The 12,423-nt window shown below is 66.7% G+C and overlaps 1 protein-coding gene across 2 annotated transcripts; it reads left to right on the plus strand.

Moving 5' to 3' along the window:
• Positions 1 to 384: 384 nt before the first annotated feature.
• On the plus strand, positions 385 to 11,899 carry SCARF2 (scavenger receptor class F member 2; the record flags this gene model as incomplete). 2 transcript variants are annotated; one of them, XM_079717287.1, is made up of 11 exons in its annotated part: positions 385 to 563; positions 5,351 to 5,409; positions 5,512 to 5,613; positions 5,788 to 6,307; positions 6,409 to 6,627; positions 6,758 to 6,886; positions 7,470 to 7,573; positions 7,646 to 7,763; positions 8,033 to 8,148; positions 9,253 to 9,405; positions 10,188 to 11,899. In XM_079717287.1, 11 exons carry the CDS (start codon positions 400 to 402, stop codon positions 11,102 to 11,104), a joined length of 2,601 nt encoding a protein of 866 aa, XP_079573413.1. In that variant the 3' UTR covers positions 11,105 to 11,899. The 2 variants fall into 2 exon arrangements, with proteins under 2 accessions (XP_079573413.1, XP_079573414.1); XM_079717288.1 differs by having other exon boundaries at positions 400 to 563; positions 8,018 to 8,148.
• Positions 11,900 to 12,423: the final 524 nt, after the last annotated feature.

The raw sequence follows: 12,423 nt of genomic DNA on the forward strand, positions 1-12,423 counted from the left end.
GGTCCCCACCCGCTTCCCGCCCCGGGCCTGGCCTCGCCGGGAGCGCGCAGGGGCCGCTTCTCTGGTGGGTGCCTGGGGAAGGGAGGGAAAGGCAAGGCGACCGGTGATTCCTCGGGAGGGCCCCTTCCAAGTTCGCCCCCAAGTTTGCGCGCGGCCGCGTGGGGGCGGGGGCCGCGCGGAGGGGCGGTGGCGCGGCCGGAGGGTGGGGTCTGGCGCGCGGGGCGGGCGCTGCCGCCTGGCCGGCCGCGGCTGGCCCTGGATCAGGGAGCCGATGTGGAATTTCCTGCCCGGCCCGGCGCCCCTCCTGCCGCCCCCCGCCCGGCCGCGCACTCCGCTTCCGGCCGCTCTCGCTGCGGCCGCACCCGCGCCCGCGCCCGCCCCGCGCCTGCCCCGCGCCGCATGGAGGGCGCAGGGCCCCGGGGGGCCGGGCCGGCGCGGCGCCGGGGAGCCGGGGGGCCGCCGCCGCCGCTGCCGCCGCTGCTGCTGCTGCTCTGGCTGCTGCCCGGCCCCGCGGCGCCCCAGGAGCTGAGCCCGCGCGGCCGCAACGTGTGCCGCGCGCCCGGGTAGGAGCCGGCCGGGCTGGGGGAGGGGGCCGGAGGGACGCCCGGGGCCGGGGGGAGGGGGCGCCCAGGACCTCCCTGAGCCAAACGCGCGGGCCCCTCGGGCCGCCCTCGCCGACGCCGGCTCCGCTCCAGGCCGAGCCCGGGCGCCGGGCCACGACGGTGCGTCCGAGGATACCCCGGGCGAGAAGCGGGCGAGGGTAGAGCGGAGGGCAGCGGACGCCCAGAGGGCTGACACACGGGGTCCGAGATTTCAGACCCAGGAAAAGGGACCCTTGGGCCGGATTGTGAAGGCCGTAAGAAGACGGGAAGCTCATTCCAAGCCCATGGCATGGCATGTGCAAGGGCCCAGACACACGAGTGTGGCTCGAGCCGTGATGGAGGGAGGGTGAGCGTCCAGGAGAGATGGAGCGAGGCTCCTGAGAAGAGGGAGCCGCGGAGGTCTTGAGGCAGGCGAGTCGGAAGGACAGATTTGTGTCTTAGAAAGAGCGGGCGCGGGTGGGAAGAGGGTGGTTATGGAGGTGGACGTCGAGGAGCCTGAGCTCAGAGTGACCCAGAAGCGGGAATAGAAAGGACAATGACGTGCGCCGGCATCGGGAGGATGGGGGACTCCCGGGTGGGGATACGGGGTGCAGAGGGGCGGCGCAGAGGTGGGCGCCACGAGGAGCCGGGCTGGGGAAGCCAGTGTGGGACAGGAGGGGACAGGCCCTGACGGAGGGCGCCGGGCCCAGGACCTTGCCCGGAGGTCGAAGAGCGCAAGCCAGGACCCAGGAGTGGGCGCAGGAGTCGGAGGACCCGGTCGGTCTGTCAGAGGCCACTGCGAGGTCAAGGGCATCTCCGCGCGGGGGCGAGGAGCCGGCGTGAGGGGGTGCCTTGGCGCGGGCGGGGGGCGCCAGGCAGGCGGGAAGCTGGAGAAGCATCACGGGCTCCTGGCGGGTGCGGTGGGGGCGCCCTGGGCCGCAGGACCCAGGGAGGCCGCGTCCGGGGGCAGGCGGTCGCGGCAGACAAGGGGCTGTGAGGGGCCGCGCGGGGTTTCCGAGCTCGGATCCCGAGGCGCGCAGACCCCTCCCCGCTGCGAGCCCCGCCTCTGGGGCGGGGGCCGGCCTGGCCCGCCATCTGCTTCACATCGACGCCGACGCCGCCGCCTCCCGGGCCTCCCGGGCCTCCCCGGCCCCAGGAATGCAGCGGCCGTGGCGGGCGGGGCCGCCTGGAGAGGGGGAGGGCGCGATCGTCGCCGGCCCTGTCCCTCCGCCTCGGCTCTCCTTCCCTGTGGGGGTCCGTGCCGGGGGTGGGGGGTCGGGGGATCCGATGGCAGGCCAGAGCTGTCCGGAGCCTGCTCCACTCCCCCTCTCCCCGAGATGTTCCATCAGGCGGCCTGTTCCCGTAGCCAAGAGCCTGGGTTGGGTTTCAGATCCTGGTGCCACCTCTCCCCATCTGAGTGGCCCCGGGCACAACGCTTAACCTTTCTGGGCCAGTCCATACTCCTGTCCAGTGGGGTTGGTGGTGGTAGAGGAGAGATGACTCTGATCCTGTGTGGAGCTGGTTAATGGGAAAGTCGGCACTCCCCCATCCCCCCCAGGGTCTGGACCATCTCTTCATTACCTTCCCAAGGCTGGGCCTTGCCAGGCTCCCACTAGCGTTCCCTCCCCCCGGAGGCAGGAGGACTAGGGCAGGGAGCAGCTCTCAGTCAGTAAAATCCCATACACTCACTGTGTGCAGGCCTGTTGTTGGTGCAGGGATACAGCTGTCCTGTGTGGAGGAGACTTACAGCAAATCATCTGACATCTGGCAAGGGCTGGGGAGGAGGTGTTCAGTTGGGGAGACCCAGTGGGAAATGATGAGTGAGAGAGGCCCGTGGGAGAGGAGGCAGAGCAGGGTGGCATCTGGGGCAGGGTCCTGAGTGCAGAGGGCCTGTTGGAAGCACAGGAAGGAGCCCTGGGAGCTGGGACAGGGATGGTGGAGGAGAGGCCACAGGGCGATGGGAACCCCTGTGGGCTTTGCACAGAAGAGGGGCAGGATGTGACCTGGGTTGGCTGTCAGGTGGCAGATGAACGGGGGCAGGAGGGCAGAAGGTGGGAGAGAACCAGGGAGGGTGAGGGTGGCTCTCACAAGGCTGGGCGGGGGACAAGTGGCCTGTCCCATCCTAGATCCAGTTTGGAAGGTAGAGCTGGCGTGTTTCTCAGTTGATCCACTCTGGGAGAGAGCAGAGTCCCCTCCCAGCCTCCCAGCCTGGAAGGACAGTCTTTACCCTGAGATGGAGAAGACTCGGGGTGGGGGGGGCTAGTGGGGAGGAGGGCCCCCCTCGAGGCCTCCGAGGCATTGTCAGTGTCTCGATGGGACTTAGGGAGCTTCTCCAGGGATCTAGAGTGGACAGAGCAGGGGAGGGAGGTGGGGGGTGGGGCAGAAACCAGGGGAGGGGTGCCCAGGGGGGAAGGAGGAGAGTGGGGCAGGCATGGAGTCCCAGGGGGCGTGGAGGCAGAGGAGCTTCCTGTCTGGACTGGGGAGAGAATGGGACAGACACTGGCACAGTGAGCAGGCAGTGCTCTTGGGGAGCTTTGCCGAGGTGGCTTGGACAGGTTCAAGATGAAGGTTTAAATCACCGCAGCTTCATTTGCAGTAACAGTGATCTATGGAGGGGGCAGCCTGCAGCACAGCCTGCTTGCTGAGGGGCCTGGATTGACACCCCAGGGTCCTGCCCTTGTGTAGTAGCTACCCCTGCACTGGGCCATCTTTCTTGTCATCTCACTTTCATAAGATCTGGGAAAATGGGCCTGCCAACCTAGCCCAGCCTTTTCTGCCAGCCCGTCCCAGAAGGAAAAGTCCCACAGACTCATCATCCATGTGGGCTCTGTCCTGTCGGGGAGCAGGGTTGTTAGCTCTGTTGAGTGGGGCCTGGGCACCAGCCATGCTAGGGGGCCCAGGTGAACTCAGGGACTTCCTAGAGCCTGCTCAGCATGAGCTGGAGCTCACAGCACAGCCTCGGCTGAGCTCATAGTTTGTGCTGGACACATCTTGACTCTCTTAATCCTTCTGCCAAACCTATGGGCCCCATTCTACAGATTTAGCAGCTGGAGCTCAGAGGGGTAAAGTTCTGTGCCCAAGGTCACACAGCAAGTGGCAGACCCAGGCATCCAATCCAACTTAGTGTGGCCCTAAAACCAGGCTCCCAACCTGATTACAGAGCCATGCAGCCAGGTCGTCCAGGATGGAAGGTGGTCAGTGTTCCTGGGCCATCCCAGCAGGCCATCTGGTGAGGCTGCCTGCAGGAGGGACCTCTACAGAGGCTCTCCATCCAGAGACCTGGGTTCAGACTGGCAGAAGAGGCAGGAGGGTGATGGGCCATTGGAACTGGGTCTCCCTACAGATGGCCATCTCGGAGCTGGGTGGGTGGGGACAATGGGGGCCAGAAAATCCAGGCCTGCTTAGAGTTCCTGTCTCTGGTTTCCAGTTTTATCTGTGGAAAATAAGCTGGCCCATTCCTTGAAGTTTGGGGTTTTATGGGTCCCGTTCCCCAGGTCCCATATCTTTGGCCCAAAGGAGAATCCAGCCCTTTCTGGGAGAGGGGGCTCCCTTGGAGTCCGGGGGCCCCATCCAGAGTGTGGTGATCATTTTGAGCTGGGAACGGTTGGGGGGCATCTTCTGAGGGGTGTGATATGGGGCAGCTGCAGCCTTTCCCTTCTCAGGCCATCCCACCCCCACCCCAGGGTCCTCAGGCCCCTCCCACCTCCTCCGATCACCACATCCCGGTTCTAGAGTCACATCCCAAGAGGCCCTCTCCTTTTCTCTGAAGTGTGAATGGTGGCTGTGTGCCTTTAGCATTTGGCTGAAGTTCTAGGTCTGATGGGACCCTGCAGAACTGCAGCCTGAGTGTCTGTTCCTTCTCAGCCTCCTTTGCCCCACAGTGTGGGCACACCCCACCTCAGCCCTCATGGCCCTCACCAGTGGCCATGGCTTCACTTGGGCAGGGCCCCCAAACCTTTGTGTCTACATACCCCATAAGCCCAGGGCTTGGGAGGCTGCACTACCCTGATATGGGACACATAAATTTTTTACCTCCTACTGTACCTTGTAAAGCCAAATAAAATTAAACAAGATTTTATGAAATTTCACGGAGAGGACATTCTAACGTTGCCTTCCTCCAGCCCAAGTCTCGCCCTGGTGCTCTGCAGCCCTCAGTTTTACTTTCCTTACTCGGATGGAGGACTCCCTGGGTGTACGTTGCCCCTCTCCAAGTGGACACCTCGCTGTGTCCACCACGCTCAGAGGCTACCCATCTGCCTTGGTGCTCCAGTTGGGCATCCAGATGTGCCCACCGGGCCCAGCCAGTCCTGGCACTGCCCAAGTCACATCATATCTGGATCCCTGACACCCATCTGGCCAGACCCCCACCCCCAGGGATGCCCTAGACCTCCATGCCTGAGCAGGTCCTGGAGGCCCAGGGACCTTTGCCCCACCCCCACCTCACTGCTGCCCCTCCTGGGACATGTGGGGTCTCTTCTCTGGCCTAGTGGATGGGGGAAGAGGGCACAGATCAGGAGGAGTGGCGAGACCCCTTGTAGAGGGAACTGGGAAGTTCTTGGAGGTGGTCTGCCATCTGCCGCCTCCCAGTGTCTGCTCTAGAGGGCTGGAATTTGTGTCTTATTGGCTTCGAGTCTCCCGAACCTACAGCAGTGCCGGGCACAGAGCAGGGCCTTGATAACCACCTCCCTAGGGCAGGGTGGAGGTTGCTGGGGGGCCCAGCGAGGACTAGGAGTGGGTCCCGAGCTCAGGCGCCCTCTCTCTGCCTGCAGCTCCCAGGAGCTCACTTGCTGCGCCGGCTGGAGGCAGCAGGGGGACGAGTGTGGGATCGGTGAGTAGGGCACCCTGGGACTTGGGCATGGGGCGGGGTCACGGAGAGGAGGGATAGTGTGGGGGCTGAACTCGCGACAACTTGGGCGCGTCTCGTCCGCAGCTGTGTGCGAAGGCAACTCCACGTGCTCGGAGAACGAGGTGTGCGTGCGGCCGGGCGAGTGCCGCTGCCGCCATGGCTACTTCGGTGCCAACTGCGACACCAGTGAGCGCGGATTGTGGCGGGGGTGGGGGCAGTGGAGCAGGATCCCAGAGATGGGCGGGGCCTGAGTCGGGAGCGGGTCCCCGGGGGCGGGGGGCTGGACGCGGGCAGGTTCGGGCTGGGTCTGGGCCCCCTCGCGAGCACCTGGGCCTCCCACCCTCTCCGCTCGCTCTGCAGAGTGCCCGCGCCAGTTCTGGGGTCCCGACTGCAAGGAGCTGTGTGTCTGCCACCCACACGGGCAGTGCGAGGACGTGACGGGCCAGTGTACATGTCATGCGCGGCGCTGGGGCGCACGCTGCGAGCATGCGTGCCAATGCCAGCACGGCGCGTGCCACCCGCGGAGCGGCGCGTGTCGCTGCGAGCCTGGCTGGTGGGGCCCACAGTGCGCCAGCGCGTGCTACTGCAGCGCCACGTCGCGCTGCGACCCACAGACGGGCGCGTGCCTCTGCCACGCAGGCTGGTGGGGCCGCAGCTGCAACAACCAGTGTGCCTGCAACACGTCGCCGTGCGAGCAACAGAGCGGCCGCTGCCAGTGCCGCGAGCGCACGTTCGGCGCGCGCTGCGAGCGCTATTGCCAGTGCTTCCGCGGCCGCTGCCATCCGGTGGACGGCACGTGCGCGTGCGAGCCCGGTTACCGGGGCAAGTACTGCCGCGAGCCTTGCCCTGCCGGCTTCTACGGCCTGGGCTGCCGCCGCCGGTAAGCGCGGGCCCCGGCCGGGGAGGGAGAGGAGGGGCAGGCGCCGAGGGAGCCGGGGTGAGGCGGCCGGGACCCCGCCTAGCCTCCCAACCCTTCCCCAGATGCGGCCAGTGCAAGGGCCAGCAGCCATGCACGGTGGCCGAGGGCCGTTGCCTGACGTGTGAGCCCGGCTGGAACGGCACCAAGTGCGACCAGCCGTGCGCCACCGGCTTCTACGGCGAGGGCTGCGGCCACCGCTGCCCGCCGTGTCGCGACGGGCACGCCTGCAACCACGTCACCGGCAAGTGCACGCGCTGCAACGCGGGCTGGATCGGTGACCGGTGAGCAACCCGTGTCCGCCTCAGGCACGCAGCCCCCAGCCGGCCTCCCCCGATTGCCCTCCGCGGAGGGCTCTGTGGGCTTAAGGGTCGTTTGCCCTGTTTCCGTTGACGCCCCTCCCCGCGTTCCGAGGTGTGAGACCAAGTGCAGCAATGGCACCTACGGAGAGGACTGCGCGTTCGTGTGCGCCGACTGCGGCAGCGGCCACTGCGACTTCCAGTCGGGACGTTGCCTGTGCAGCCCGGGCGTCCACGGGCCCCAGTGAGTGCCCGGGGACCCAAGGGGTTTGAGGGGTCTGTATCCGGCACTGGGCTCCAGCCAGACCCCAGGTGCTGCTGCGTTGGCCGACCAGGCGGGACCCAGGCTTGGCCCCTCAGCCTTGGCCCCCATACTTCAGCTAGGGAGCGACAACAGGCTCTTTGGGGCAGCTTCCTGCCCTGGGGTGGAGCCAGCGCTCGAGCGGGATCTGGCGACCAGGTCAGCCTGTGGCCAGTGGGCTCCTTGAGGGCTGCAGGGCTGAGGTGACCCGGAGATGATGTGGAATGAGCAGGGATCTCCACGTACAGCCAAGGGTCTCGTCTGGCAGCCCCTTTTCCCCCCACAGAAGAGTCAGCCCCAGCAATGGGCACTGCGGCCAGTGTACACGGCCCGTCCCCCAGACTCCGTCCCACTGGAGTGCACACGTTTCCAAAACATTGATCGCTCAGTGTGTGCTACAGTCCCTAGAGAATGGAGAACCCGGGTCCGGGGCTGGCTGGCCGCGGGGGCGAGGGCGGGAGGCGTAACCGAGGGCCGCTTGGCGCTCCCAGACCCCATGCCCCTCACTGACCTCGCGCCCCCGCAGCTGTAACCTGACTTGCCCGCCCGGGCTCCACGGCGTGGACTGCGCCCAGGCCTGCAGCTGCCACGAGGACTCGTGCGACCCGGTCACCGGTGCCTGCCGCCTGGGTGAGTGGGTGAGGGCGACCCGGCGGGGACGCGGGGGCTGCCGGCACCTCGCTGACCCTGTGACCCCCACAGAGACCAACCAGCGAAAGGGCGTGATGGGCGCGGGCGCGCTGCTCGCCCTGCTCCTCGGCCTGCTGCTCTCGCTGCTCGGCTGCTGCTGCGCCTGCCGCGGCAAGGACCCCGCGCGCGGGTGAGGCTTCCAGCTCCCTCCCTTCTCCGGTTCCGGCCGCGCGGGGTCTGCACGGCGGCGCGCCCTTCCCAGCCCCGCCCCGGGGGGCCCCGCCCTTCGTTAGCTCAGGCCCCGCCTCCCTGAGGTTCTGTTCCCTTGGGCCTCCCCAGCCTTAGGCCCCGCCCCTCCTATCAGGCCCCTCCCTCCCTGTGGGTGGGCTCCCACGGGCTCGCCCCGCCCCTCTGGCACAGGCACGGCCCCGCCCCTTCGCTCAGACCCCGCCCCCGCAGGGAGCTCTCGCTTGGGAGGAAGAAGGCGCCGCAGCGCCTATGCGGGCGCTTCAGCCGCATCAGCATGAAGCTGCCCCGGATCCCACTCCGCAGGCAGAAGCTGCCCAAGGTCGTAGGTAAGGATGACGTAGGTAAGGAGTCTCCGGGGAACACTCCCCGACGCAGGAGGCTGTTGGGAAATGGGTGTGACGGGGTCGGTGTAGGAACTGCGGGGCCTTGAGTGTCGATGTGGGGGCGTGGGGTGGTGCGACCAGGGGGAGGAAAAAAGGAATGCGGATGCAGGGGAGCCCTGGAGGAAGGCAGAGGTCCTACGTGTGCGGGCAGGTGTGGGCCCTGTCTCGGTGACTGTGAGTGACTGCATGTGTGGTGTGGTGGGGCAGTGTGGACTGGACATCCGCGGCCGGCAGGCCCCCGCAGTCTGTGGGAGTGAGTACACTGTCAGTCCTGATGCGAGCCGCAGGTGGACGCGGGCACCTATGAGTGGGAATGCCCTGCCACAGGAAGACCCGTCCCCGGCCGGGATCCCCAGCTGTGCCCTGGGTCTTTCCTGGAAACTGGGCAGACTGGTCCCTCGGCCCCCACCCTACCTCAGGACGGGGCTGGGTGCGGGGCGATGCTGCTTCTCTCCTTCTGCCTGCACTGACTCACACCGGGGTGGAGTCTCTCTGCGTCTTTCCCACTTGTTTCCAAAGATGAGGGGCATGGGGAGATGAAGTCTCCTGGGAGGTAAAGATACAGACAGCTGAGAAAACCCCTGGGCCCACTCAGCTGAGTGGGATCTATGGGCACCGATGTGGGGGCTGGAACCCACATCCCATTTGTGAGAGGGGGACAGGCTGGCCAGCCTCTGGGATTCCCCCGTTGTGGGGTCTACGTCTGTGGAGGCCGTGCCTAGGGGTGCAGCCTGCTGAGATGGCTGAGGCAAAGGGTGGCTTCACCACTGCACATTTGCATTCAAAAACTGCTGCAAGACAGGGTCTGAAGCATGGCTTGGAGGCCCTGATGGCCTCTCCCAACCCGGTGCTCTCTCTTTTCTCAACTTTCGGCCCGACTTTGCTCAGCTCCCTGGCCATACACTAGCCTGTTGAATTGCCTGTCCCATCCACTATCTTGGGGTAGGGCTGGCTTGGGTCCCTCCATCATTTGTGGCAAGAGGGCTGGCGAGGGCACTGGCTTGGGCAGGCGGGGCCCCTGGCAGCTATGCCTCCCTCCTTCTCCAGTGGCCCATCACGACCTGGATAACACGCTCAACTGCAGCTTCCTGGAGCCGCCTTCGGGGCTGGAGCAGCCCTCGCCATCATGGTCTTCCCGGGCCTCCTTCTCCTCGTTTGACACCACAGATGAAGGCCCCGTATACTGTGTACCCCACGAGGGTGAGTACCCCTCTGCTTGGGGTGAAGACCCCTCTCACTCTGACCCAGTGAAAGGTTCCAGCTGAAATTTCTGTGCTCTGCGGGACAGGCAGCATGGGGAGGAAGGGCTAGTGATGCTGTTAACTGGGGGGTGGATACACAGTTGAGGTTGCAGAGTGGGCTTCTTTGCTGCCCAGCACCAGACTGGGGTAGGGTCTGGGGAGGTAGCCACAGCCCAGGTTCACTTCTGGGGAGACAAGGCAGAGAAAATTCTGGGCCTGGGGAGGAGGTGGCAGAGGAGACAGGAAATGGGGTTTGCAGGATATGGGGACACACTTTCACCTGAAGCCTTGGCTCACAAACATCAAGAAGCAACCTGAATAGCTGGGCTCCTGGCCTCTCTCTTCCCCAGACCATCCCCGTGAATGACCTTGGGCAGGTGACTAACCTCTGAGCCTTAGAAGGCCTTTCTCTTAAAGAAGGACTATGAATCGAGGGTCAAATGTGGTGATGGTGGCCCCCCAGGCTGGAGATGTGGTGGGGGAGGGCTGCGAGTCCAGGCCGAGTTGGGGCTGCAACCCAGGAATGAGCCCCACTACCCCAGCGCTCCGCCCCTGGGGCTCTGAGCTAAGTTTGTGGTCAGTGCAGTGAATGTGCCAGGCATGTCTGGATGCCACGGCGACTGAGCGCCAGCTGGGGCGGGAAGAGGAGGGGAGGTGGGGCGCCAGCGAGGGTTTGCTCTTGGAGGCTGGAGGGCCAAGCTCTTTCCGGAGGAGGTGACCACCCCGCTCTTCCCTTGTCAGAGGCGGCAACCGAGAGCCGGGACGCGGAGGTCCCCTCCGCCCCAGCCCCTGTCCCTGCCCCTGCCGAGGCACTGGCTTCGTCCCCTGCACCGGTGACTACGACCGCGGAGGAGGCCACGCCCCTCCGCGCGTCCTCCGACAGCGAGAGGTCGGCGTCGAGCGGGGACGGGCCCGGCGGGGCGCTGTATGCGCGTGTGGCCCGGCGCGAGGCCCGGCCGGCCCGGGTCCGGGGCGAGGCCCGAGGTCTGTCGCTTTCGCCATCGCCCGAGCGCAGGAAGCCGCCGCCGCCCGACCCCGCCACCAAGCCCAAGGTGTCCTGGATCCACGGCAAGCACGGTGCCGCCGCCGCGCGTGCGCCGTCGCCGCCACCCGCGGGCCCCGAGGCCGCTCCCAGCCCCAGCAAGAGGAAACGGACGCCCAGCGACACGTCGGCGCGGCCGGACGAGCCCTGCAGCCCCAGGGCCCGCGACCCGACGCCGCGGCCCCCGGGGCTGGCCGAGGAGGGGCCGGTCCTCGCCGCACCCTCGCCGCCCCGGGCTCGGGCGCGGGGCCGTGGCCCGGGCCTCTCAGAGCCCACGGACGCTGGCGGCCCCCCGCGCAGCGCACCTGAGGCCGCCTCCATGCTGGCCGCCGAGCTGCGCGACAAGACTCGCAGCCTGGGCCGCGCCGAGGGGGCCGTGGGCACGCAGGGCCCCCGAGAGAAGCCGGCGCCGCCGCAGAAGGCCAAGCGCTCGGTGCCTCCCGCCTCGCCGGCCCGCGCGCCCACCGCGCCCGAGGCCCCAGGGCCCGAGAAGACGGCAGCGGGCGCGCCCGGATCCGACACCCCCCGAAAGAAGACCCCCATCCAGAAGCCGCCTCGCAAGAAGAGCCGGGAGGTGGCGGGCGAGCCGGGCCGGGTGAGCGCGCCCACCCTGTAGTAGTAGGTCGGCCCCGCCGTGCCTGCAGCTCCTCGGCTTAGCAGCGCTGCTTGCCACCCCGCGTCCCGTGCGCGCCCGGCGTCTCCCGCGGGGGCCCCAGCCCAGAGCAGTCTGGCGGGAGGCTGCGTCTCACTGGCTCAGGCTCAACGGCCCTCCTGGATGGGGTCCCGCGCTCGGGCAGGAAGCCCCATCCCAGTGGCTAAGGCCTGACAGACGCTTTGCTGGCCCCTCCCTTCCCATGGCCTGCCTGTGGAGGGCTCCCACCAGCCCGGGTCTCAAAGGCCAAGGGTAGGAGGGCTCTGCCTAAAGAACACCTCTCACTGGCCAAGAGTGCCTTGGCTGGGTCACCTTCTCACTGGCTGAGGCCAGAAGCACTTCCACCCTGGCAGCCTCTCTCTGGCCAGGGCCTGGCGCCTCTGGCTGGAGGTTCCCTTCTGTGACCCTAGCCAGAGGCTACTTCCACTGGCCGAGCCCCAGGGCATCTGGTTGACCAGAGCCTGGGGAGGAGGGCTGGTCTCTGCTCCTCAGGAGGCTTGGCTGTCTCCCCACCCACCCCAGCCCCACCCACGCTCTCCCAGCCCCAGCCTCCCCAGCCCTGGCCCCTCCGCTGTCGAGCTGGTTTTGATGGCCTCCCACCACCCCACATGCCTGGGAATCCGAGGGGCAACTCCAGTGGCCTGTGGAGATGTATTTATAGGCCCCCGGCAGGGCTGCTCCCACCCCATCCGGGTGCCCCAGGATGGGCTCCTCCCGGCAGGGGCTTGGCCAAAGCTTTCTTAATAAAGTGCCTTTTTTCTCCCCGTGTTCTGACTGCTTCCTATCTGCTGGGCCTCTGACGAGGATGTCCCCCCAAAAGAAACTGTGCCAGGACCCCTCGACCCAAGTGGAGACTGGGATTCCAGGTGTGGGTCTCCCAGGACCACGTTGGAAGTGGGTCATGTCCATCTGCCCATCCTTCACCTGTTTATCAAGTTTATTGGGCACCCACCTCGGCCCACCCCATCCTGGACTGGCAACATGGGATGAAGGGTGTGTAGGAGCAGATAGAGTGGCACCCTTGGCTACGAGGAAGGAGCCAGCGCATGGGGCTGCTTCTGTCCTGCACCTTCCCCACTGCCCACTGCTGTTACACTTGGAGCCTCGAGCTGTTTGGTGTGGCTGGGGTGGGTCAGAGGCTGGGGCCAGGGGGCAGCAGGCCACGGGCACAGCCTCCAGCCGGGCCGCATCTGACACAAACAAGACAGTCTGGCACCGCACAGAGCCCCGCTGTCCATCTCAATGGGCTCCCTGTCCTCAGCCGGAAACTCTCCCAGCCCGAG

The sequence above is a fragment of the Hyperoodon ampullatus genome, assembly GCF_949752795.1.
Source record: "Hyperoodon ampullatus genome assembly, chromosome: 13".
In the NCBI taxonomy this organism is placed as follows: domain Eukaryota; kingdom Metazoa; phylum Chordata; class Mammalia; order Artiodactyla; family Ziphiidae; genus Hyperoodon; species Hyperoodon ampullatus.